The 26,296-nt window shown below is 44.5% G+C and overlaps 1 protein-coding gene across 1 annotated transcript in view; it reads left to right on the top strand.

The window, feature by feature from the left end:
• Nucleotides 1-24,278, top strand: part of PTPN14 (protein tyrosine phosphatase non-receptor type 14) — a 139,777-nt gene extending 115,499 nt beyond the window's left edge. Inside the window, 8 exon segments of the mRNA XM_045536503.1 lie at nt 1,683-3,169; nt 7,003-7,146; nt 8,321-8,539; nt 11,619-11,747; nt 14,224-14,458; nt 18,147-18,217; nt 18,219-18,311; nt 23,143-24,278. Coding sequence (XP_045392459.1) covers nt 1,683-3,169; nt 7,003-7,146; nt 8,321-8,539; nt 11,619-11,747; nt 14,224-14,458; nt 18,147-18,217; nt 18,219-18,311; nt 23,143-23,271 — 2,507 coding nt within the window. The 3' untranslated portion in view covers nt 23,272-24,278.
• Nucleotides 24,279-26,296: the final 2,018 nt, after the last annotated feature.

Here is a 26,296-nt window from a genome sequence, read left to right as displayed (position 1 = left end):
TCATAGCAGGTCAGTGAGGTGTTCATGGTGACAGTGAATACAGGCATCCAGAATAAAGCGGGAGAAGTGCACAGCCTCAGCCTCTTTTAGTGTTTTTCTCACCCCTCCCTCCAGCCCCTTTCTCAGTACACTTGCATGTTGCTTATAAAGGAAATCTGTTGTATTCCTCTTTCTCTCCTGCAACATCTCCCATGCAAAATGGGTGAAAAAGCCCATTCCAATAGCAATAACAATGAGAATGATGACAGTGAACATTTTTAGAGTAATTATGGTACTCTTCTAAGTACTCACTGTATATTGTCTCATTTAATCCTCAAAATAAACCTATGGGTTTAAACCTATGGGTACTACTGTTATTATTTCTATTTTATGTATATAGAATTTGGGATACAGAGAGGTTAGTGGTGGTGCTTGGATATGAAAATCAGTATCTCTTAGTCATCGTATACTGACTGCATCTCAAAAAAGGAGATGGTAGAAAACCTTGGATGTTGGCAATATATTAAGTGGATAATTAGTTTCTAGGTTATGAACTCCTGGCTATTTTGGGACCTCTGTGTTATAAAAGTATGAGCATGAAAACTAAGACGATCAAGACCATTTAACTTAATGAAATAGCACTTTTTATAAACAGAGTACCAAAGTCACCCTCCTCCTATGGGAAGGCAGCAAACCCCATGAAAGGTGGATAAATTGCAAGACGTTTATGTCTCTGTCGCCTGGTTTTTCTTGCCTATCTCATCCCATCAGGTCTTTGTCCACACTCCTCCTTTTCAGGTAGTTGAATATTTTCGGTCACCTTTTCTGTTTTTCACCTTTTCTGACTTTGTCTTCCTCTTGTCCAGCTTAAATCTATGGCATGAAAATGAATAGACTTTGGCCACAGAAAAGTGTTTTGGCAAAAAGTTGCCTTTCTCAGGGTGTGTGTGTGTGTGTGTGTGTGTGTATGTTTTAAAAGAGCGCTAGACACCTAGAATGGGCCTGACTTTAGAAATCTACTTTTTATCTCTCTAGGTACCTCTTTAAACCATAATTAATTTTTACTTGAATTGAACTCAATGTCACCAGATCTAAAGAAGGATTTTAGAAACGGCTAAAAAGAACTCTTGATTCTAATTTTGCCCTCCACTGCTGCTCAGAACGAGCTGGGCGTGCTGACGTCCTGGCTGCATCATTTGTCCTGTTTATTTACGAATGCTCAGTGGTCCCTCGAGTAAAAGGACCGTTTCTGCTGCCATCAGGAAGAGCAGCTCCAAGTGGTCAGTAATTTAAATCTGTCGCCCTATTAAAGTTCTTGACTTCCTGGCCCAAATATCCGGTCCTGTTTCTGAGCCCTGCACAGAAATCCAGGTCTCCCCAGCACGAGGGCCAGTGTTGGTGCCTGACTTCAAGTCTCCTGGAAAAATCGAGAACTTACCCAGGCCCCACGTAACTGCACATGTGCATCCCTTTCTTTGTCTTGGTTTCCTTTTTCTTTTCAGTCTGCTTTATAGTGTTCTTTCTGTATATTGGCATCTCCTCCAAGATATTTATGGTTTTTCTGTGGACTGTGTGGGTGGAGACCATGGGGTTTCCCTTTTTGTGACTTATTTATATTAAAAGTCAACTCATGAGTGTGAGGATGGACTTCCCTGGGGCAGGATGGCTTGGAGGGTCACGTGCCTTTGTTTGACTTCTCGTAGACAGCATTTTCCACGGGAACGAAGAAGCCTTGTATTGCAACTCCCACAACAGCCTGGACTTGAACTACGTGAACGGCACAGTCACCAACGGCAGCGTGTGCAGCGTTCACAGCGTCAACTCCCTGAGCTGCTCACAGAGTTTCATCCAGGCTTCCCCCGTGTCCTCCAACCTCAGCATCCCTGGGAGCGACATCATGCGGGCTGACTACATCCCCAGCCACCGGCACAGTGCCATCATCGTGCCCTCCTACAGGCCGACCCCGGATTACGAGACGGTCATGCGGCAGATGAAGAGGGGCGTCGTGCACACGGACAGCCAGAGCCAGTCTCTGCGGAACCTCAACATCCTCAACACGCACGCCTACAACCAGCCAGAGGATCTGGTGTACAGCCAGCCGGAGATGCGGGAGAGACACCCCTACACCGTCCCTTACGGGCCCCAGGGAGGCTATGGTAACAAGCTGGTCGGCCCCTCCGACCACATGAACCCGAAGAGTACCGTGGTGCCCAGCAAGCCGGGGGCCAGTGCCATCTCGCACACGGTGAGCACCCCGGAGCTGGCCAACATGCAGCTGCAGGGGGGCCCCAGCTACAGCACGGCGCACATGCTCAAGAACTATCTCTTCAGGCCGCCGCCCCCCTACCCACGGCCACGCCCTGCCACCAGCACCCCCGACCTCGCCAGCCACCGCCACAAGTATGTCAGCGGCAGCAGCCCGGACCTGGTGACCCGCAAGGTGCAGCTCTCGGTGAAGACCTTCCAGGAGGACAGCTCCCCGGTGGTGCATCAGTCTCTGCAGGAGGTGAGCGAGCCCCTCACGGCCACCAAGCACCCCGGCACGGGGAACAAGCGCCACAGCCTGGAGGTGATGAACAGCATGGTGCGCGGCATGGAGGCCATGACGCTCAAGTCCCTCCACCTCCCCATGGCGCGCCGCAACACGCTGCGGGAGCAGGGCCCGCCCGAGGAGGGGCCGGGCAGCCGCGAGCTCCACCAGCTGCCCCGGTATCACCACCGGAAGACCTTCTCCGATGCCACCATGCTGATCCACAGCAGCGAGAGCGAGGAGGAGGAGGAGGAGGAGGAGGCGGCCCCCGAGTCGGGGCCCCGGATCCCCGGGCTCCGCGAGAAGGTGGAGTACAGCGCGCAGCTGCAGGCGGCCCTGGCGCGCATCCCCAACAAGCCCCCGCCCGAGTACCCCGGCCCGAGGAAGAGTGTGAGCAACGGGGCGCTCCGGCAGGACCCGCCCGGCCTTCCTCCCGCCGCGGCCGGAGCCCGGCTGCCGAGGCTCGCGCCGGCCAAGGCCATCGGCGTGGCCCGGGCGGACCCGCCCGCCGTCAACGGGGCCTCCCTGGGCCCGTCCATCTCCGAACCCGACCTGACCAGCGTGAAGGAGCGGGTCAAAAAGGAGCCCGTGAAGGAGAGACCTGTGTCCGAGATGTTCTCCCTGGAGGACAGCATTATAGAGAGGGAGATGATGGTTAGGGTGAGTGGCTTCCTCCCCCGCGGCTTCTCTGGCCGGAAGGCGCACGTGCTTTAGGCGCTGAAAAAGGTGCAAGGCTCAATCGGGGCATGTGGTAGGTTTTTAAAGGATTATCGGGCATTTACACAGGTAGTATTTTATTGCACAAAATGTTGGGTTTTGCCCTTTCACGTAAATGTGCCATTCTTGTTCGTGTCTGCTAATACTATATTTGGTCCGGTGTTGAGGTCAATGCTTCAGCCAGCATTTGGCTGTTTATTCAAGGCTGAGACTTCCAATTGTGTGAGCTGCTAGGAGCTCGCCTCCCTACAGCTCCTAGTGTTTTGTTTTCTTGGGGGGAAAGCTTTCCCCCAACCCCCACATTAGATATTAAAAGAGCAATATCCCTGTGCAGCTTTCTGTTTAGATCCACATGTCAGGATAGTTGGCTAGTATTGTCTGGACTGGGGTATGTCCAGCTTTAGTTTCAGATTTTCTTTCAATAGATGTTTAACACAAATTCAAGAAAATTAGAGTCATTGAATTTATAACTCAGAAGTTTACCATTGAGCTTCAATTCCCATTGAACTTATTCTATCAAAAATTCACACACATATATACACATATATATGCATACTTATTATATTTGAAGGTACATCCTAGCATGAGACATGAATAACCCATCTTCAGCATTGTCCCCAGCAGGATGCAGTGGCACATGCTTGTAGTCCCAGCTACCTGGGAGGCTGAGGCAGGAGGATGCTTCAGGCCAGGAGTTTAAGGGTGTAGTGTGCCAAGAGCGTGCCTGTGATTAGCCACTGCACTGCAGCCTGGGCAACATAGTGAGACTCTGTCTCTTAAAAAAAAAAAAAAATACAATCTGGAGGGGGCCCAGTTATGTTGTCAGAGCAAGGCTGTGCAGGTAAGAGATGTCCATATAGAGCAACAAAGCGAATCTGCCTCTTACTAATGAGAACGTTGTTGGATTGTTGCAACTTTTCCAAATCTCCATTGCTAATTGTCCTGGAAATTTTCACTGCCTTAAAAAAAGTCATTTAATTACAGCTAATCAAATGCAGATTGACTTTTCTTCACTCACCATAGCTGTACCATAAGGTAGCTGGGCCTTATTTTAGGAACTCCAGGACAGTTGTAACTTAACATTTGCCTTGATGGGGTTCATTGGCCTCCCTTCATGCATAGGTCTTCTTCACCTCATTGGGAATCAGCCTGGAAAGAACAATGGAGGCCACAGTTTTAAGGAAGCCAAGTTCCTGGGTTCAGAAATCCAATCTGTAACAACTTTGTTGCTTTTGAAAAACCTTGAGAACATTCTCCATTCTCAACCTCACAGTTTTGGATATCCTGAACACTTTTGGGTCAGGAAAGTGTTAAAAGAGTTTTTATACAGACATGACTTTTTCTACTTTTTGCACTCCTACAGGGAAATTATGAAAGATATACCTGTGCCTCTAGCAAAGAAAGCCTTTGGCTGGGAATGGAGGGAAATGTGTGGGTGGACGCTGGTGGGGGAGAGCTTCCCCAGTATGGAAAAAAGTCATTCATTGGTAGAAAAGGATTTTTCAACACTTCTTGGCCCTGGGCCTCTTAAAAGCAACATTAGCATCAAGAACCTATCAGTCTAAGCATTCAGCTTAGCTATTTCCTCTGCCAACTTGATACTTAATGATTTCCACATGGTCCCATAACCTCATTTTGGTCATATTCATCACTCTTGTTACCCACATGAAACAAATAGCCTATAGGCAAAATCACGGCACTGGTCTCTACTTAGAACTCCTTGAATTATCACAAAGGAGCAAGGGCTCTTTGACTGCTATTTTCCCTCCATATGCTATTCGTTTTCATCCATGTGGATAATAGTGGCTAGCTTTTAGTTCAGGAAAGTGATTTACCCCATTTCTATTTCATTTTCCCCATCGATTTTTTTTTTTTTTCCTGAAATCCCATATACTCAGGAGCTCAAGGACAGCAACAGACCCTAGAGGAAGATTAGGAGGTTCTTTGGTGAGCCGGAGGGCCATGCAAGATGGTAACAGTGCCAGTGACTCTGAGCTCAAGATGACTGTCCAACTCAGCCCCTGGTCTAAGCAGCATCCCCATGTCTCAGATACTCCTCTGCCCTCCTCACCATGGGCACCTTTTGTGGAGTGGTGGGAATGGATGGAGGGGATGGCCATCCTGGGGCCCTCTGAAAACCTTCCCTCTGGGCACCTCTTGGTAATTCTGAGCTGCTTGTCTGTTGGATGTCTGATCCTGGCCTACTGCCTTTATGGTTCCTCCTTCTGGCTCCTGCTGCTGCCTTGAAGACACTTCACTGCTTGTAGCCCCTCACCAGAAGTCAGATGCAGTGAGGAGAAAAAGCCAGATCAGATTTTTGAGTCATTTGGTTTTTTATCTCTGGTAAAAAAAAGCCAATAGGGTGAGTTAGAAGGAGCTGAGAGACATAGTTTGACTTATCACTGGGTTTCAGTGTCACTAGGTAGGCAATAATCCTTTCCCAAGAAGGACAAGTTAGTTGCTTTTTGTCTTAGGCCCAGATAGGGTCACCTTGCAGTGCAGGTAGGAAGAAAACAGACACTGTCGAGAGGGACCCAGGACCATTTTTCCAGAGTTGCTGCTTTCTCAAAACTTCAGAGAGGAGGGAAACAGATTCCCAACTGAAAGAGGAGGGGAATCTCTCTCACAAAAACTATAAGCCAACAAATGAAAAAAAACCTAAACTTTTAAATCCAAACCCCCACCCCTCACTGTAATACCTGGAATTGAGAAACCGAGGCCATGTAGAGTGTTATACCTTTTGGCTGTGAATCAATGAGTAATTTTCTTACTCTGAGCCGCTCCTTTGGTTTGTGTGATGGGTTAGCCTTGTCCTTGGAACAAGCCTCCTACTGGCAACGGCACTCACTAAGGCCCCAGTCTGACTGTAGGGGACATAGCGGTGACAGACCCATGGAAGGGTGTGGCACAGTCCCCTCCACCACGGTTAGGATAATCCACTGCCTTGTGTCATGGCTCCATCAGGACATCTTCCTGGGGCGTAAATTTATAAATTATAGAGCTTTGAAAAGAAACCCAGGATAAGATGTGACCCCTTCATTTGTGGCAGTGAAATGAATCTGCAAATTGGTTGCACTTCAGTTTGGGTCAGAATTTTACACTCTGTAAAACTCATTTGTTTCCGTGCTTTTGGGAGTCCCTCTGTTCTTCCCTTAACATCTAAGACAAAATTACTTTTGGCAAATGTTTGTGGCTTGCCTGAATTGAGTAGACAGAAACATTTTTCATACTGCAGGCGGTTTCGGGGAAGTCAGTCTTAGCTCCTCACGATGGAAACTTAGGAAGATTTTTCTCTACAGTTCACGTGTCCGGATCTCTCAGTCAACACCACCACAAACTGGTTTGCAAGTTTTACACCATGGACCTTGCAGAAAGGCCCATCACTGTGACTGGATAAGATGGTTCCTGTAACGGGTTCTCTTTTCCTCGTCCTAACTTCCTGCAGCCCTTAGCTTTCTAAACTGTATTGCATGTAATTTTTTTTTTTTTTAGCCCTATGGCAAAGTGCATTTATAGGAAGTCTTTTTTCTTACTTTATTTATGTACCTATCTAGCTAATGAATGGATTAATTAAACATAAAAGCTGAGGAGTCCTGTAGGAACTGGCTCACATGGGTACAGTGGGAATACCGAGAAGGCTGTGTTTGAATTTGCCCCACTAAGGGTGATTGTCTGCATTCCTTGGCGGGGGAGTTGCAGATTTGGGGAGATTAAAACACATTCCAACATTCTACTGGTATTATAAACAATGAGAACATGCCTTTTCTTGCCACAAGAATCTAGAGAAGCAGAAGATGGCGGGCCTGGAGGCACAGAAGAGGCCGCTGATGTTGGCAGCGTTGAATGGGCTCTCGGTGGCTCGGGTCTCGGGGCGAGAAGAGAGTCGCGTTGATGCCACCCGCGTTCCCATGGACGAGAGGGTAAGTGCGAAACTTGTCAAACGTGCTTCATTCTCTGTGGTCTCAAAATCCCAAAGCACCCTCCTTGCCCAGACATGCCAGCACTAAGGTTTGTTGGGTGCATTGATTCTTCAGTTTTGAGGTTAGGAAGATCTGGTCTGTGTTATCTTAAATTAATCCTTTGCAACATCTAATGTTTCTTCATTTTCGTCTTCCCCACTTTGTCAGGTTGGTGGGGATCGGTGCTTGCTTGAAACCACCAGCCCCTGACAAGCCTGATGGCTCGGTCAAGTCACTCGATTTCTTTGGGCCTGTTGTTTCCTCTTTTTGCAAGTTAAAAGGAGGAAGTTAAACAACTGCTATATAGCTCTCAGTTTCTATGATTTTTGTGAACAGTTACCACTTGTTAGGGAGTGGTTATTTTATCCATGCATTCATAGAGTTCTCTTCATGTGCAGTCCCTTTATATGGCTGTAAAATGTGACTGATTCATAATTAATTATTAGGATAGCACACTGTGAGGCCTTTGGTTTTGCAAAGCAGAAGTTGCACGGCAATGTTTTAGAGGTGAAAAAAGGTGTCCCATTAGTTCCTGAAATTGCTGTCAGAAGGTTAATGAATAGGTTGTGTAAAACTAATAGAGTGGTAATAGCATTAGGGTGTTCCATTTCTGCTGGTCTGTATCCAGTATTAGAAGGTTTTTAGAGCCAGAAGGGAATTTAGAGGGATCATTTAATCCAATTAATACCATATTATTGTAATTAGTGGTTTGGCCAGAAAGGGGGGGAGAAAGAATTTCATCCTCAGAGCTGTAGAACTGTGGACGAGTATCATCTTAAAGTTTGGCTCAGTAAGAACGGTGATGTATGTGGAGAAAATGATGTTTGGATAATTAAGATTAACAGTCTCCTTATCATTAGGACTTTAAACGGAGGTGTTAATAGCAAAAATATTGATTTTTGAATTTAAACTGCTGCCAGTTCTTGAAGGTTTGTTCTATTTATAGTATGAGTGACAAGGAAAATGGTTAAGAGATACTAGCAGTATGGTTCATGATGAGACCACATCATCAAATATTGCTTGTACATCCCGACACCCCTTATTAACATTAGCACTGTCAATATGTAAAGAAATCTGGTGGTTGTATCGAAGTTTTTGGATAACTCAGACAGCTGAAGGTCAATTTCTGCTGCAGTTCAGAACCCTGAAGAAGAAGCTAGAAGAGGGAATGGTGTTCACAGAATACGAGCAAATCCCAAAGAAAAAGGCGAATGGCATCTTCAGCACCGCAGCTCTGCCAGAAAATGCCGAGCGCAGCCGAATCCGAGAAGTGGTCCCCTACGAGGAGAATCGGGTGGAGCTGATCCCAACCAAAGAGAATAACACAGGATACATTAATGCCTCCCATATCAAGGTAAGGAGGCGAGCGTGTTGGGAGGTTGCTGGGTGGAAGGTAAAAATGCAGGGAGAAAACAATGTATAGGCCGCCACTGTGCCTCTTGGCTTGTCCCCAGTCCCTCAGGGGGTGTTTTTGAACTCCTGTGCTTTTCTTATTCAAGTGGAAGGGCATGTCTGTCACTGCAGAGAGAAGGAAGTCTGGCAGCTTCAGGAAAAACCTCAGGTCAGCGGTTTCTGAAGTTTGCTCATTACACAGACTTTAGCTTTTTCTTCTCTGTGGGCTGCAACTCTCCCTAAACTCATGGGAGAAACTAAGAATTGTCTTTTTCAGTTTGTGATTAGCAGGTGAGGAGACTTTGGAAGTCACAGGTGTTATATTACTGTCATTGAAGTTTTTAGCATGTTGCATAGCAACAGAAACTATTGTTTCTCCCTGGTAATAGTACGGGCTATGCATTTTACAGCTAAAGCCCCAAGTTTGCCTGATATTTATAAGAGTTGGTATAATTTACACTGAAACTATAAAAGTGTGGTTAGCATCGAATCTTACAAGATTTGCCACGTTAGGCAATGAATTAGTGTGGTTAAGTTTTTGTTAATGTTCCAAATACTTCAGACCTTCATAGCTCTGTATTTCATAGCCTAGCTCTAAATTTTAAACTAGTTAAAATTTAGTTATGGAAACGTGTACATACAGTTAAATGTTTCCTAAATAGCTTGCTTTCTTCAGTGTCCCTAAGAACAGAGCATACATATTTAGAACGTCACCATTTGCTTTGAACTCTGAAGTGGGAGCATTTCTTCATATAGTAATGTTAAAGCAATTGTTACAGGAAGTTTTTAAATAACACAAGGTTCACATTGATAGTCCATTGTGATCAATAGCCTTAGAAACCTGTTTCTGGTCTAGTCCAGAATTATTTTCTTTCCTTACTGGAAATAGGAAAGAAACGGTAGCAGAATTATTAGTACATTCCTTTGAAGTCCCTATAGTATAGTTAGGTATCTAGGCTTGTGTATCAGTTATAGCCAATTTTGATACAGAATATGAGAAGGATACCATGGTTGGGTATAGTGTGTTTGTACACAGAGCATAGATAACCATATATATTTATATTTTAATAATTGGAAAGTGCTCCCAAAAGAAATATGAAAGAACCAGTATGATAGATCAGATCGCTCATTTTTACTCTTATTTTTGAGAGTGAGAACTAAAACAAGAAACGAACCCCAGGAAACTCTTGAGTAAACTGGCGATGGTGTTTCGTAGGCTTTGTTTAGGTGATGAAATAATGACCAAAATGACGCACTTCAACAAAGATGCCAATCCCACAGCTGCTTCTCAATAGTGTCTCTGGAAGTCTTACATCGCGCTATTTATGCTATCTTCTTCTTTTGGCCTAGTCTCTTCCACCATTTTCCATCTGCTCTCCGGAAAAAGCTGTCACTCTGCATAAACTGTGCCCCACTGGGTATTGTTAACTGAGAAGCATTCCCTTCCTGAGTATTCTCTGCGGCCCACATTTCATCTTGTGGATCCGGGTTAGACATGGGTGCATTTAATAGACCCACAGAGCTTGCGAGAACTTGTCCTTGTGTTTTTGGAATAGAGCTGTATGTTTTGCCAATGTTTTCCTCCCGGGTTCCAAGCAGCTGTTAACACAGAACAGAGATTTATTTGCTCCAGAGGTGGAATCACATCTGTGAAATCTGCCTCAGTAGCGCTAGTTGTTGTGTTTTAATGCAGTGTTTAATGCCCTCCTGTCAATACTTGGAATATGCTGAAAGGCCCTAGGCAACAGCATTCTCTGGAAGTATTTATGGTTCCTATATGTTGGGTGCCAGAGAGGCTAATGTTTAAAATCACAATTCCACAGATAAACCAAACTCCTAGCCAGCAAATGTATGAATGTTATCTCCCGCCAGTACTTGGAAAATGGATTTTTCTTGCCAGCTTTGACCTAAACATGTCTTGTGTAATGAGACAATAACCGACATTGTTTTGAATCAAGTTCATCTATAGTTTCATAAAATAAATGAGGGAAAAAAAGTTTCAAACAATGATCACTTCATTGCTCCTAGAACTCTCTAGACATTTGCATTGCATGGATGTATAAGGGGCCTGACTTTGCAATATCAAGGCACAGGAATAGGAAGGAGAAGAGAAAGAATTCCTGCAAAGGCCTCCGTTTCACCTTGATAGCATGACCTTCAGCACTTTGGATACAACTTGTTTATTATTCTCTGCAGCTGTAATTTATAGCTACAGAATTACCCTCCCGTAATCACCCTGAGCTACGTAGGGTAATAGTTTTATCATCTGAAATCATCTCATGACTCCACAGTTCAGTTGGGTGCTGTGGGTACTGTGCAAGGTGACGTTATTGATAAAATATTATGTATTGTCGATATTGCATTCATAACATCTCTGCCAAAGGTGGCACCACAGAGCAGCAATGACAATGGAGGTTTATGATACTTCATATTAGGTCAGCAGGACAAAGATACTGCTCCAAAGGGGATGTTTATCCATGGTAGATTTTTTTATTGTTGAAGAGGATGCCATGGAGCACTGTTTTTCAAAGTATAAATCGCAACACGGTGGTGGGGTGTGACATCAATTTAGCAGTCATGACCACTTGTGTATGTGTGTATGTTTTTAATGAAATAGACTAGAATAGAGAAGAGAAAAGAATGGAAAGTATCAGAATGCATTGCACATAGTAAGCATAACTACTGTTTTTGTAACAAATCCTAAGTATACATATACATGTTCATACAATATTGCCTGTGTGTGTATATATATGCATATATACATGTGTTTTTAATGTGCATTAGTTTGCACATACTATGTGAGTTGCAGACAAAAACAAAAGATCAGGTAAATGTTTTTAATAGGCTTGAGTGACAAAAAGTGTTTTCATTGATATATCACTAGCCATTTATGGTCTTGGGGTTTTTCTTAATTACACTAACCCATTTGGCCCCCAAAATACTATCCAAGGTTTTAAGGTAGATACAAGTGGACATACAGTCAGCAGGTAATTCTGTCTTGGACTTGGGGTTCATTTACCGATGCTTTCTTTGGTTTCCAGGTGGTGGTTGGTGGTGCAGAATGGCACTACATAGCCACCCAGGGGCCCCTGCCACACACGTGCCATGACTTCTGGCAGATGGTGTGGGAGCAGGGAGTGAACGTGATCGCCATGGTCACTGCAGAAGAGGTAAGGGGAATGGCCCTCAGCGTCCCTTTCCCGGGGAGGGGGCGGGTGAAGGTGGCCGGAAGATGGGCTTTGTGTTGGCAACTTTGTAGCCTCATCCTCCTTCCTGCAGTACTGTGTCTCTGAAAATCCTTTTCTCTTACATCTATTTTCTCTTGTTACTTTCAGGTAGGTTTTTTTTTCCCCCCAGAGATAATTTATTGTTGTGCCTTTTTCTCCTGTTTTCATCTGGCTTTTAACTCTCTTCCTTGGATTGCCATGCACTGAAATGAAAACAAAACAAAACAACACAAAACCAAACACAACCAAACTTTAGTTCAGCCAGCTGACTTTGTGTGCCAAACAAAACAGTGATCTTTCCACTGGAATTTGAGAAGCTCAGACTGCTCTGGGTTAGTCGACATAGATCCCCAACCCTGGGCACGCAAGTTCCACATGCCACCGTGCTTATCAGCTGAAAAGAGACCAGAAGCTGTTGTTCCTGGAGAGACCTTTATTCTTTGGGGAAGAGAAAAAAAAAAACATCTTTTTCTTCTTTTGCCAAACCAAACACAGTTTTTCTGTTGTAACTAGAGAACTCTATGCAGTGTTTTAAAAACTGGCATAGGCTGCCAGTCCATCCATTCAGCTCTGAGCGTCCTATCTTTGGGGAAAGAATTATTGTTGTTTCTTCTCTCGTTGCATTCTCAAAATTTTTTTAACCACCTGTTTTGTCCGTTTCGTTAAATTCCAGCTTATGTTTTAAAGTCATTTGAGGGACTAGCTTCGTGTCTTTTACCAATATCCATGGTATCACAGTACTCCTTTCCTAACTATGTTAAAGGGGTTGGGAACAGAGATAATTGGGGGAAAAATCATATTCCCTTCACTACTGTTCTGAGCAGTTGCTCTTTCCAGAACAGTCCCTTAGAAGACAGAGGTGAAAGGGACTTGAAGCTCTTTAAAGGCAGTCGCACTTCCCTGGGCTGACCTTTTGTTTGACCTTCACACAAGGAGAATAAATCTTCCTTAAAGCCTCTAGATGTATAGATTTATCACCTTATTTGAATCACATGATTGCAAGGGATTCTTTTAACTAAATATAACATCCCATCTGTGCTAACCTCAGGGGTGTGTGATGAATGAGACAGGCACTATCCCTGTCCCCATGGAGCTTACATCCTTGTGGGAGGGACAGTAAAAGGTGAACAAATAAAAATAATTTCAGATAGCAGTTAAGTGCCACAGAGAAGACAGAGCGAGGTGATGGGAAGGAGAGTGGCAGGTGGGATTGGGGGCCACTTTAGATTGGGTGACAGTTAAGGCCCTCTGAGGAGGTGGCATTTGAGGCGAGACCTGAGTGAGAAGAAGGGGCCAGCCTTATCGAGACAAAGTAGAGTCTAGTGATCCGTGGGTCAGGCAAGGACTTAGAGTCTCTTAAACTCCGTAGGTGAATTAGACACTCAGCAGGAATGTAAATGCAAAGCGTCAGACTTTCACAGGATTGATAAATAAATGAGAAGGTGTGCTTCAAACTTAAGGAGACCCAATTAAGCCAATAAATCTGGGCAGGATGATTTGTATTCCCAAGAGATGCACGGCTTTCCAAGTGGGCAGGCCTTTAGGTTCCTCCAAACAGCCATTAGGGTTCCCAGAGCTTGTCCCCACCACTGCGGCTGTGCATGCTCAGTGGTCCCTGTCTCTCTCCATGTCCCCTCCCCCCAGCTCCTCCTTGGCACCCACCTCCTCCACGGCACCCACCTCCTCCACACTCTCCCCCTCCACTCTAGTGACTCCAAAACTGTGCAGAAGGTGAACACAGACCTTTTGTAAATGGTTGAGAACATGCATATCCTCAGAAAAGATTGTAAAATCAGGGAAGAAAGAAGGGTCGTGTAACCAGCTATTCGATTTTAGTTGTAGGTTGAACCGAAAAAGTTTGGTCAGGCTGAAAAACGTGAGATTGACATTAGATGACAGAGGCAGTGTCGGTAGTCAGCGTGTTACAGTACAAGGAGCTCTGGGCTGAACATCAGAAAGGACAAGCGTGACCTAGAACGATTATTAGCATCTGTTGCTCTCTGGCTTAAAACCTAAGGGTTGCTTCCATCGTCCGTGGAGTGAAATCCAAACTCCCTACCATGGACTGTGAGGCCTTCCCGACCTCCTCTCCTACCAGCTGCCGCCCCCCTCATGTGCCACATTTTAGCCACCCTGAAGACATCTGTTTCTTGAAGGCACCAAGCTTGTTCCTGCCTATGGACTTTGCACTTGCTCTTCCTTCTAATATTCAACTGCACCTCATGTAACTATTGTGGTAAATCTTATGATTGGTCTCAGCTAAAACGAATAGGATCCACCCTGTAACAGGCAGTGCGCAGTGCTACCGAGTTAGTGACTTAGAAGCTATTTGTGTTTTCTTCTGTCTTCAGATTTTAGGATTAAGAAGATGAGAGCTTCCCCCGACTTATTTCCAATTTTGCTTTTGTGTGTGATTTAGGAGGGCGGACGAACCAAAAGCCACCGATACTGGCCCAAACTGGGTTCCAAGCACAGCTCGGCCACCTATGGCAAGTTCAAGGTCACCACAAAGTTCCGCACGGATTCTGGTTGCTATGCAACCACAGGCTTAAAGGTCAAGCACCTTTTGTCTGGTCAGGAAAGAACGGTGTGGCATTTGCAGTATACCGACTGGCCAGATCACGGTTGCCCAGAAGATGTCCAAGGATTTTTGTGTAAGTTTTTTCTTCCCCGCCTGCGTTTTACTAGACTAGGTTTTACCAACTGGATCAACATTCTGTCAACTGGAGATGAAATGGAGAGAGAGGATGATGTCTCTTAAGTGGCAAAAGTATTATAACATTGAAGTATATGTCTCTTCGTTACTATGTAGAACAGAGAAGACTGATACACGTCACTTGTTCTGTTTACCTTTTATGCAAACAAGCTAAGACCATGATAAACTAATTGGTTCCCCCTTGATTTAGACCTTTAGCTACTCATTCATGTAAGAATTCTGACACATGCTACCATATAGATGAACCTTGAGGACATTATGCTGAGTGAAATAATCCGGTCACAGAAGGACAAATATTGTGTGATTCCACTTATACCAGGTACTTAGAGTAGGCAAATTCAGAGAGACAGAAAGTAGATGAGAAGTTACCAGGGGCTGAGGGGAATGGAGAGTTACTGTTTAATGGGTACAACAGTACCAACGATGTTTCTGTTTGGGAAAATGAAAAAGTTTTGGACATGGATAGTGGTGATGGTCATGCAACATTGTGAATATACTTAATGCCACTGAACTGTACACTGAAAAATGGTTAGAATGGTAAAGTTTATACTGTGTGTATGTTACAATAATTTAAAAAACAGAAAAAATTTAAAAATAACTTATTTAAATTTCTCATGAAAGTTTATAACTCACAAGGCCTGTATTTCCCTACAGCAGTAAATCTCATTACTTTCTCATACCTTCGATTAAGATAACTAAGAATTACTGAAATCAGCTTACAGTTTTTGAAACTGAAATGTACTCAAAAGACTATTTCGTTAGTTTATATAGATATATTTTCACATTGTTGTTATTTAAGAAGCTAATTCACAAGATCATACGCAGTATTTTATTGGAAAGGCTGAAAATTGGGTGTGGGCCCACCATGTGCCAGGCAGGGCTCTGGATTGCAGGGTTGGAACTGAGTTCACAGTCTTAGCTTTAAAGGTATTCACGGCCTAAGGGGAAAGACAGGCCAGTCATTACCATCCAGGGATGAGATCTGACACTGTCCTCTGCTTTTCAGTGGTGGCTGTGCTCGTGGGAAAACCCCATTCCTTACTGACCCAACTGGGAAGGAGTCCCCCCGGGGCTCCCTGCAGATCTGTGCTTGCTAGCGGAAGACCTGTGACCACCACGAAGGGACTGTCATCCACACCTTGGATGATGTCAAAACCTTGATTTTATTATACTTATTTAGAATGGGAGAAGAGGAGGGGAGAGAGAGAAGAGGTTTTCAAGACCTAAAAGATACTGATTTACAAGTTCCAACAAAGGATCGTTATGCTTACTTCTTACCAGTACAAGCATTTCCTTTCCGTGACAGTGATGATGGTCCTTGAGGGGCTGGACACTCAAAATAGAGAACAATAGGAAGATGACTAGAACCAAAGGATCTCAAGCAAGATCCAGAGAGATCAAGTGATTTGTCTGAGGTCAAATGGCCAGTTATCTTTAGTTCAGAACATTAATAAGGAGGGCAGGGGCCTTTGCAGAACTTTCTTTCCTTTTAACAGTGCTCTTTTTAATCCTTTCAGCTCTTCTTTTGTTAATTGACTTACTAAAATTTTCTCCAGGAAGCAGAAAACAGAAACAATAAAAGTAAATCAGTTTACTGATTGACTAATAGCACTGATGAAAGATTGAGTTTATAAAGTGTCTAAAAGTATAGTCAAGTGTGTTTTTTTAATTTTATTTTTTTCCAGTTTTTTTTATTGTAAAACATGGAATTTACTGTCTTAACCATTTTTCAGTGTACAGTTCAGGGGCATTCAGTATATTCATATTGTTGGGCAACCATGACAACCATTTTTCTCCAGAACACTTTTCATCTTGCAAGTCAGATGTCTTAAATCAGAACCGATTTAAGGGAGGGAAGCCAGTCTGAATTACTAAAAAATATAGAGAGATAATTTTTTAAAGAATGTGATTTATTTAAGTTATGTTTTTAGGAAACTCAATACAAGTATGCTACTTAGGGCCTTAGAAATGTTGGCTGTTCATCTCTTCTAGGTTTTAAAGATTTTTGCACGTGTTTAAATTAGATTACCTGGATGCAGAGTACCTAAGCCAAATTGTCTCCCACGTTCTAGAACTCTTCATGGAGTTACAGCTTAAGGAACTGTGTTAATATGACTGACAGAGGAAGCATCTATCTGAATCCACTTTCTCAGCGTTACATGAAAAACTCCATTTGAAAGTGGCATCTGCTGTATTGCCCAACATTCCTTTTATTTTTCTTCTTAAATTTGGCTCAAGTAAAGCTGTCTCTTGTATGTGAACATTGCCTTTTATCAGGCAGAATACTCAGTTTCCTAATGCCTTTTCCCCTGCAGAAAAATTGTAAAGAGAATTCCGTGCACAGTTTTTAGCTCATCTTGGTTACCTGTAGTAACTACTCTATTCATCTTGGGTTTCTTCTTTCTTTTTTGTTTTGTTCTATTTCATTTTACATTACTGCTACTAGTAGTACTGCTGTGAGTACTGCTAATAGTACTATTATTACTACTAGTAGTCGTCATCATTGTAGTCGTAGTTTGCTTATTTGGTAAGCTACTTCAGATTATTTTGTAAGTAGATAAGGTTATAAAGGAAAGTACAGCTTCTTATTAAAAGCATATGTAAACAAATGCTTTTAAATTAATGGAATGGTTTGAATGTGCTTTTCTCTTTAACAATTTAAGCATTTCCCCTATTCGTCTTGTTTAAACTGTTGCATTAGGAGGAGGTTCTTCAAGCATCATAGAACCTTTAAACCTGTTTCTCCCCTGAGCTACTGCAAAATCTAAATTGCTGATTGACTTTTTCTGGTTTTTTTGGACTGTCTGAGAACTACATTTATACAATTTTTTGTCATGGTTATGAAGAAAAGTCATCACGGCTTGTAGGGCTGTAATTTTTCTTTTGTGCCCAGTTGGTGTTGTGCACAGACCCTGCGCAGCCCCGCTGAGCTGGGCAGATGTTGGAAGGGATTGTGGGGTGCAGGGGAGCTATGGTGACCCCCTCCACCTCACATGCACATCGCCTCCAGAAGGGGGGCTTATCTTGAGTTACTCACATAACCCCCTGGAATCCATGCCGAAGAGCAGGCTCCCCAGAGTCTACTTTAAAATCCAAAAATGAAGTCAAGCCTCAGTTGACATTCACTCATCAGCGAGGGGAAGAAAGAAGGGGCAGATGGATGCTCTCTCCCCACCAGAAATTGGCTCCGACAGGCGGGCGTTTCAAGGGGACTGAGCTGTTGTTCTGATCCCAGTCTGTTAATAGTAGGAATTGCTGTAAGTAATGTCTAGAATCATCTGCTTGGGGGACTTAGGGATTTGCAGAGGGGAAAACAGAATTTAATTTTTAAAAAAAGACCTATTTAATTTAAAGAACAAATTCTCCCGTGGACTAATTGACTCCCAGCTGGTCCTCTCTGCATCCAGGACTGTACAGTGGGTACCAGCCAAATAATTAGTGTCTTGTAAGAACTATAAATTATTGTCACTTAAAAAAGAAATGATTCACCATCACCCACCTACACACACACACACACATACACACACACACACACACACACACACACACACACACACATACACTCGCGCGTGCGCATGCAAAGCCATGTAGGACTTTGGTGACGAGATTTGCATTCTGTCCGGCAGCCTACTTGGAGGAGATCCAGTCGGTCCGTCGCCATACCAACAGCATGCTGGAAGGCACCAAGAACCGGCACCCCCCCCATCGTGGTCCACTGCAGCGCCGGGGTGGGGAGGACCGGCGTGGTCATTCTCTCTGAGCTGATGATCTACTGCCTGGAGCATAATGAAGTGAGTCATTCTGGTTTTCTCTCCAAAAACTCCACCTTGGGGACAAATCTACACCCAGGCCAAACCTTTGCCGGTGCCCTTTCGTTTTCAGTGGTTAATTTCCTCTCTCCTGACCAGGGTTTTCCAGAGCCCTGGTTCCTTGTGCGACCCTGACATTTCCATCCTTCCTTATCTTTGGCCTCTCACTGCTCCGTGTAGATACCCAGATAACGTAGAAGAAGAAATGAGAGTGTGCAATAGAAATCACTTAGAAAATTTGATTTTAGTTGGCGTCTACTTCCAGAAGTCCACAGCATTTGGTAGATAGTCTGGTTTCATCGTGGGTAATTTTCCATGGTGAGTTATTTGGTCCCCTATAGTTTAGCTGTGTCTGGCATTTCCGGGATGTGTTTTGGGTTAAATCCTATGTGAAAATGTGTCATCTTGGAAAATGTTTTTCATTCTTCAGGGTCAGGTTTTTATTTGAAGGGGTTGTCTGGACTGGCGACTGTGTGGTGTGGCAGAGCAGGGTGAATACTCCATACACACGAGAATCTCCTATATGCACTTCAGCTGCCACCTTAGCCCGTCTCCCTGCAGAAGTGGCCACCACTGAGCCAGTGTTTGCGTGGCTTTCCTTTGCTGCTGTGATAAGATTAGGGAGTTACTCTTAGAGACTTTTGATTTTGTGTTGATGAGACAAACACCAGCCAAAGGCTATAGAATAGTTAGCTCTGCCTTCTGTTTACATTGGGCTGTAGAGTTGTTAATCTTATTTTTGGTTTAAAGGGCTTTCCCCTTTTCCTTTTCATTGGTTGGTCCTCATATCAGCCATACAGAGGAACTGTGCACATGTCCTATTTTACAGATGAGGAAACTGAGGCCCAGAAACAGTTCTGTGAATTGTCTAATGCCATGTGGCTCTCAAGCAGCGGACCAAGGCAAGAAGCAGGTTCTTCCACATCCTGCTCCAGAGTTATTAATATTTCCTGTCTTTACTCTGTCTCCACATACCAAATGCAGTTTGGTTCTTGTTCAGTTGCCAAATTATATTGCCTGGAAAATGAAAAGAAACTTTTGTAGTAGTTTGATAGTTTTTAAATTACAGGGTGTTTTAATGCAACTGTCTGGAGAAATTTACATGCTAATGTATGTATTTACTCGATAGTGTCAATGGTTTGAAAATCAGATTAAATATTGCTGCATGAAGGTTGTCATATTGAAACTTCCGGGAAAACAATAAATGCTAAGTTTAAACATGTTCAGAGGCTTTTAAAAATGCCCTGCCTATAAAAAGTTAACTTTGGAAACTTTTCAGTCTGTACATGGGAATGTTTATGCTGCTAAAACGTAGAAGAGGGGTTATCCCAACCGTAGCCTAATGGTAAAAAACAGAAGAACAAAAAACAAAGCTGGAGCAAAATGCCCATCGTGGAATCAGTTGAGATGATGTAACAGAAATTTCAGTCTTCTGAGTTTTGACCATTTTGTCCCACGTGGGATTTCTTGTTTGTTTGCTTTCCTGTGCCTTGTCACTATGAGAAAGAAGTCTCTAGTACAGTGAGTAACTTGCCCACCATGTCCCAGTCTACTCAGAGCTAGGAAGATGGAATAAGGGGAGCGGAATCGGTCTGCACGTGGCTCACGCATATCCGAGCTCACACTGGTGGTTCCGGGGAGGAAGGAGGCCCTCCTCTTCACCTCCCCACTTAGTTGTCTTTTCCTCCCTGTCATGTCACTTCTGTCACCAAATTTTCTTTCTTTTCTTCATTCTTCATTTGTTCCCCTTTACCCCTTTTCAACTCAAGAAGCCTTTCTGTCCCTCCCATCTGACATGGAAGGTGGTTCTTGAGCTCTTCGGAGACCCATCGGAGGCTGAGCCTCAATGAGGTGCCAGTGTGGGGGCCCACTCAACACCAGGTGTCACTGGTCCAGTGGAACACAGGTGACACGTATCAGCCAGAACGGTAGGAGCGAGGAATTTGGCCAGCAGGGCCTCCAGTGGACTTGGTGAAGGCTCAGATTGGTCATATTTTCTACGTGTGTCCAAACATAGCGGATTTCCTCAATGCCCGACTGCACGCCAGAACATTCTTTGCTGGAACGTGGTCAGTCCAAAAAGAACCTCTGTTCCCATTGATATTCAAAGATAGCAAGATGACTCATATTTTTCACTTCCCTTAGCCCAGCACAAATATAGCCAGCCTTATCTGCCCCGTTTCCCATGGTTGCTATGGGTAGGTGGTTGCGGGGGAGGGGGGGGGGGATTCTCTGCTTTGTTCGGATGCTCTTGCAGGCCTGGCTTATAAGATTCAAGCTCCTATTTCAGGAGAAGAGTGGGACATGTTTAGTTTGCTTGGTAAACAAAGATTGTGACAAATAAATATGAAACTCTTATGTCCCGTTTTTCTCCTGTCCAAACCTCCCTGCCTTCTTTCCACCGCTTCTGCATTCAGCATACTTATATTTTAGTCTGTAATTCATGCAGTTTTAATTTTGTAGTGAAATGGCTTTTCTTTTTCCCGGGTTCTTCCCTCTTAGTCTCATTCTAAACACAGACAAGTTGAGCAGGAACAATGAAACGAAGATGCCTGCGGTGAGGTTGGTGGCAGTGAGGGAGGATTGGAGGGGACAGCTCTCCCCGGCTGCTCCCAAAGGCCCAGCACTTTTGGTCACTGAGTGTTAGCTGGAATGTTTTAATGGCCCGTACAGTTTTTTCAGAAATCACTGGTTTTATGATTTGCAGTAAACTCTTGGTCGCCTGGATGTAGCTGTCCCAGCTATAGCTAATGACAAATGGTTAGGTTCTCACTAGCCAAAGAGCAGAAGTCTTGATCTTGCCGCTTCTCTGAGTAAGTTCTCTCTCCTTCCTAGAGTGGGGAGAAGAGCATGTCTTCCAGGCAAGACTGAGCAAGTGTCAGCTGCCTCGTGAATCCTTGGCTTAGGGGAGTTAACAGCAGAGCCTGTGGGCATGAATCTTTAAGGCAGCTAGGACCCTTGCACTGAGGACCAGGGGAAGCTTCTTTGCCTTGTCTGCAAACTGCTCCATATCAGACAATAATATGCTGTAATTTGGACTGAGTCTTGTAGGTTACCGAGAGGGAGCTGATGGTGGTGGATGCAGAGGGCTGATGGTGGTGGGGTAGTGGTGGTGACAAAGATAAAAATAATATAATAACAGCTAACCTGTATTTTGTATTTATCATGTAATAAGTACTTTTCTGAGAGCCTTGCACTATTAACTCAAGCAGCATTCGCAATAGCACGTGAGATAGGTCCTATTGTTAGTACCCTTGTACAACATAAGAGAAACTGAGTCACCGGGGAATGAAGTAATGTGCCCATGTCCCGCAGCTCAGAAGTGGGGGAGCTGAGATTCAGCAGATGAAAGCTGACCCAGAGCCTGTTCTTAACTCCTGTGCGATCCTGCCTCTCTTTGCTAAAGCCTTTGGTCGGTGTGGGAGGAGAACAGCCTCATTCCCTCCATCCTGTGTCTTTAGTGCCCAGCACAGAGTAATGCTCATCAAACATGGTGTAGGGTTCATTATTATGTGGCTCTAAGTTTATGTCATGATGCTTGTCACTTTGGAATATAATTCAGGCAAAGACCCACTTGTTATAATCTGGGTTCCATATTTTGACGTAGTTTGAAGATTCACTTGCCCTTTTTTCTCTTCTTATTACCAAGGGACTTTGACTTTGCCCCTCTTAAGTCTGTGGTGTGCATTTCTTAGTTGTTTTTGAAAAAGAGCAACTATTAGGGATGGCACATATTGTATCATAGCTACCCAGAATTTGGAAATAGCCGACATTATTTTTCAAGGTTTGAAGATGACAAAGGAAGGTGTGCAGCTTAGTTTTTATTATTTTACTTTAAGTGCTTGCTCAGTCCTCGATAACTTCGTGGGTGTCATCGTTTGCCCTGGGTTAAAAGCTCCCGGAGCAGAGTGAGTGTCCTGAAGCCACCAGGGCCTCGGCAGCATGGAGGTGCTTCAGCCACGCATGTGCTGCTGGTCCAGGGGGGACGGACACAGTGAGGTCGAGGGGACGCCGAGATAGCCTCTGGGCTGTGCAAGCACCTGTCTGTGACCCACCATATTAATGTCCTCCCAGTGATGACAGTTATATATGCTCCAAGAATTCACGTATAGGCAATCTCATTTAACTGACACTCAAGATGTTTTCAGTTAAAGGTTTTTACTCCAGATGTGATTGGTGTTCAGAGATCATGCATTGATGTCTTAAAGCCTTACACATAAATTATCTCACTTGATCATGACCACAATACTGTGAGATAGCAGGAGGGGTATAATTGCATTAGTAACATATTTATCAATGTTAATAAAGGAGCAATGAATAATTTTTATTAAGCACTCACTGTGCGCTAAATGCTTTACATGCATTTCATCCTTTGATCCGGCGAGGTGGGCACTATTTATTGGAAACAGTTATTGGAAATGTTATTGGAAAGGTAACTAACTCGGGCAAGGCCACGCTGCTGTTAGAGGAAAGCATTCTTATCCTTATTTTACAGATGGGGAAACTGAGGCTCCCTAGATGTCTTCAGTCCCGTCATTGGGTTGTAGTGGAGTTGAGAGTCCCAGGCGGGTTTAACTCCAGCCTCTCTGTTTTATCCAGCAGACTGGGCTGTGTCTAAAAGAGCACACCATTGGCACACGGCGACCAGCTTCTCCAGTGGCCGGTTCAGACTCTTTGATTCTCAAACACTAGCAGGGACAGAGTCCTTCTCTGGCGGGCATGGGTGGAGGGTGAATGCCCACTCCTGCGTGAGGGTGTGGCCCAGGGGGAGCTTCCTGTCTCAGGGGCCTGTGCTTTTTCTCTTCTCTTGCAGAAGGTGGAAGTTCCCATGATGCTGAGGCTCCTCCGGGAGCAGAGGATGTTCATGATCCAGACCATCGCTCAGTACAAGTTCGTCTACCAGGTCCTCATCCAGTTCCTCCAAAACTCCAGACTCATTTAAGCTCACGGAGAGGGGGCCCAGCCTCACGGCGCAGGCTGAGAGGCCCCTCCGGACAACGTCTGCGCTCCTGGCGGGGGGGCAGGGGGCTGGCGACAGGCAGGCCACGGCTCTCTGAAGGCAGGAGCCCAGATGATTCACACAACCCATGTATTATTTTATATGAGATAATTTATTTTTTTCCCCCTTCGGAATAACTTTTGTGAATTATTATAATGCAGTTTTTTGCGCTCATGTAGTACTTTCCATTTGAACCACGTTTTGACTGATCTGCATTGTAACACGTCAGTAGGGAAGGTTGCCCGGTGGATCATTTTGGGGACAGAGGCATAAGGGAACACATCTCTAGTGAAGTTGCAGCCACATTTGTAACCAGCCCTGAAATTAATCAGTTTCATTGCTTATGTCCCGATCAAAGATGGCAAGAAAATGAATTCGTCCTGAAATGTAAAGCAAAGGGCCAAGACTCTTTCCTGAAGGAAAAACCACTATTCTTTTATATTTGGGGGCTCATGAACTTGGTGGACAGCCGGTTTCCTCTCTTCTTCCTTTCTGCCCTCATCTCAGTAACCTCTCTTCCCTCCTCTCCCGCTGCCCCACCCCGACTTCCCCGCAAGCTTGAGTTAAAGGTGGCAACAGATGAAGAAAACATGTTCCCTTTACAATGCGGGAGCTGCCGTCTTTCGGGCTGCAAGAGGAGCTCTGTGCTGTGTTTTTCTTGACCTCCCCTTTCTCTGGCCCCTGGAGCTTGTGCATTCCTGCTGGGACTGTCTCCTGGGTATTCGCTACTTCTCCCCATTTGCACCATAGACCCCCAGTCTGGTGGCATTGAGGCCTGGGCCAGGCCGTCTGTGCAGCTCAGCCTCTTGACTGATTGGGAGAGGGGACAGTTGACCAGAGTGGGAAGAGAAAGGAGTCAGGCTGGGCTGTGATAAGTGGGTCTCATTTAACACATTGACTGCCATGCTAGAAAAGAAAGAATGTTTTTCCTGCGGGCCACGGTGTTTTATTACAAAAATAGAATAAAAACTTTGAAAACAAAATGATCCTTTCTAATTTAATGAAAAATTTGTTATTTTTTATTGTTTTCTGTGCATGAGTTATATGCAACTTGAAAAATAGTTCTCACGGCTCCCAAGGTGAAGGGACGTGTGAGTTACCTGTGCTTCACAAGGCCCTGCGCTCACTAGCGTGAGTTAAATACAACTCACATGGCAGTTAATGTGTTAAATAAGATGCATGTGCTGGACTGAGACCTGAGGTCAAAGGGCTGGGTGTGTTCCATCTTTCCTCCAGTCACTAAGTCATGAGAAATGTTACAAAGGAAGCACTTGGGGAAGATGATTTATGGGAGCTGTTTGGCACTTAGGCAGAGGGGGGCCCTGTCCGGGAGCCACACAAAGTGTGACCCCCACTCTGTGCTGGTGTCATCTTCAGGTTTCAGTCTGCAAGAGCAGAACTCATCCCACTCAGGACGCTGTAGTCCAGATCTTGGCCTACCGATGAAAGATGGTAGAGTCTGTCATTCACAAAGTCCTTTGCTCCATATAACCCACTCTCTGGTCAGTTCTGGTGTTCCTTACCCTCAATTTGAAGCTTATTTCTTAGTTTCTTTTTGTGATTTCATTGGTTGATGTCCTTCTGATTTTTTTTTTCTTTTTTGAGACAGGGTCTTACTCTTTTCACCCAGGCTAGAGTGCAGTGGCATCATCATCGCTCACTGCAGCCTCCAACGATCCTCCTGCCTCAGCCTCCCGAGGAGCTGGGACTACAGGCACACACTGCCATGCCCAACTAATTTTTTTATTTTTTGTTAAGAACAGGTCTCACTCTTGCCCATGCCGGCCTCAAGCAATCTTCCTGCCCCAGCCTCCCAAAGTGCTGGGATTACAGGTGTGAGCCACTGTGCCCAGCCTGAATTTCTTAGGTTCATACACAATAAATCATATTCTTCATGTTTCTCTTCCACTGAATTTTTGGAAAATGTCCTTTTTACATCTGGTTTTTCTTGAGTACAGCTTTGGTACACATGTGCTGGTGGATGGTGACGGGAAGTCACAAAGACAAGCTCTTTCTGGTCTATTTGGCGACAATGAGGAGGATACATGGAACCCTGCAGTGCTCACTTCTTAGAACAAAACCACAATTAAATTTTTTTTCGACTTCTAGTTTTTCTTGACTATAACTTTTTAATTATTGTTCCATTGCTGCCTTTTTTTTTTTCCCTGAGCTGAAAAGACAAAGAAGGCATGGTATCACATCAACCAGGAAGAGCTCACCTTTGTGACTTCTTGTCACCAAGTACCGACAGACGCCTATCAAAGTAGATTCCCCATCAACTCCTTTCGAATATGAATCAACCCAGTCTCACATCTGGCCAGCTGTCGTGGTGGTTGTACTCTGTATTTAGACTCAGAATATCTAAGGATGGAGGACTTTCTCTCTCTCTCTCTCTCTCTCTCTCTCTCTCTCTCTCTCTCTCTCTCTCTCTCTCTCCCCCCTCCCTCTCTCTCTCTCTCTCCCCCCCCCCCCCCACTTCAAGGTGTGAAGAATCAGTCAAGGAGTATGACTTCAGCTGAGCTTTGTAGACTCTGGAATTTTCGTGTATGTTCTGAAAGAAAACCATTAGTATCACATCTATGATCAGTGCAGAGTCCTTAACCGTTACTATGAGAAGCTCATCAACAGGCAAAAAGGTGTTTGTTTTCTTTCCTTAGAGAGTTTTTTCATCCTTGGGATATTCTACTATTAGGGACGTTTTAATGATTGGTCTCGGTTACTGGTTTGTAGCACAATGAAGAACATCACTATTTATCTGTCATCTCTGAGCACCGGCGTGGGAGCTGTTAAATGTCTCATGTGGGCAGCGTGTAGATCTGGTATCTCTTTGAGCTCATCACTCATGGGCTTCCTTTTAACTCATCCACTGTTCCCACTGTTTGCTCTGGGAATATTGGTTAATGCACAAAATGCAGGGAGGAAGTAGGTTAACTGTCCAACTTCCTAGCCAAAGTTTGTATTGAAACCC

Source organism: Lemur catta, chromosome 23 (assembly GCF_020740605.2).
Source record: "Lemur catta isolate mLemCat1 chromosome 23, mLemCat1.pri, whole genome shotgun sequence".
NCBI classification, from domain to species: domain Eukaryota; kingdom Metazoa; phylum Chordata; class Mammalia; order Primates; family Lemuridae; genus Lemur; species Lemur catta.
This window is presented reverse-complemented; position numbering and strand designations above follow the sequence as displayed.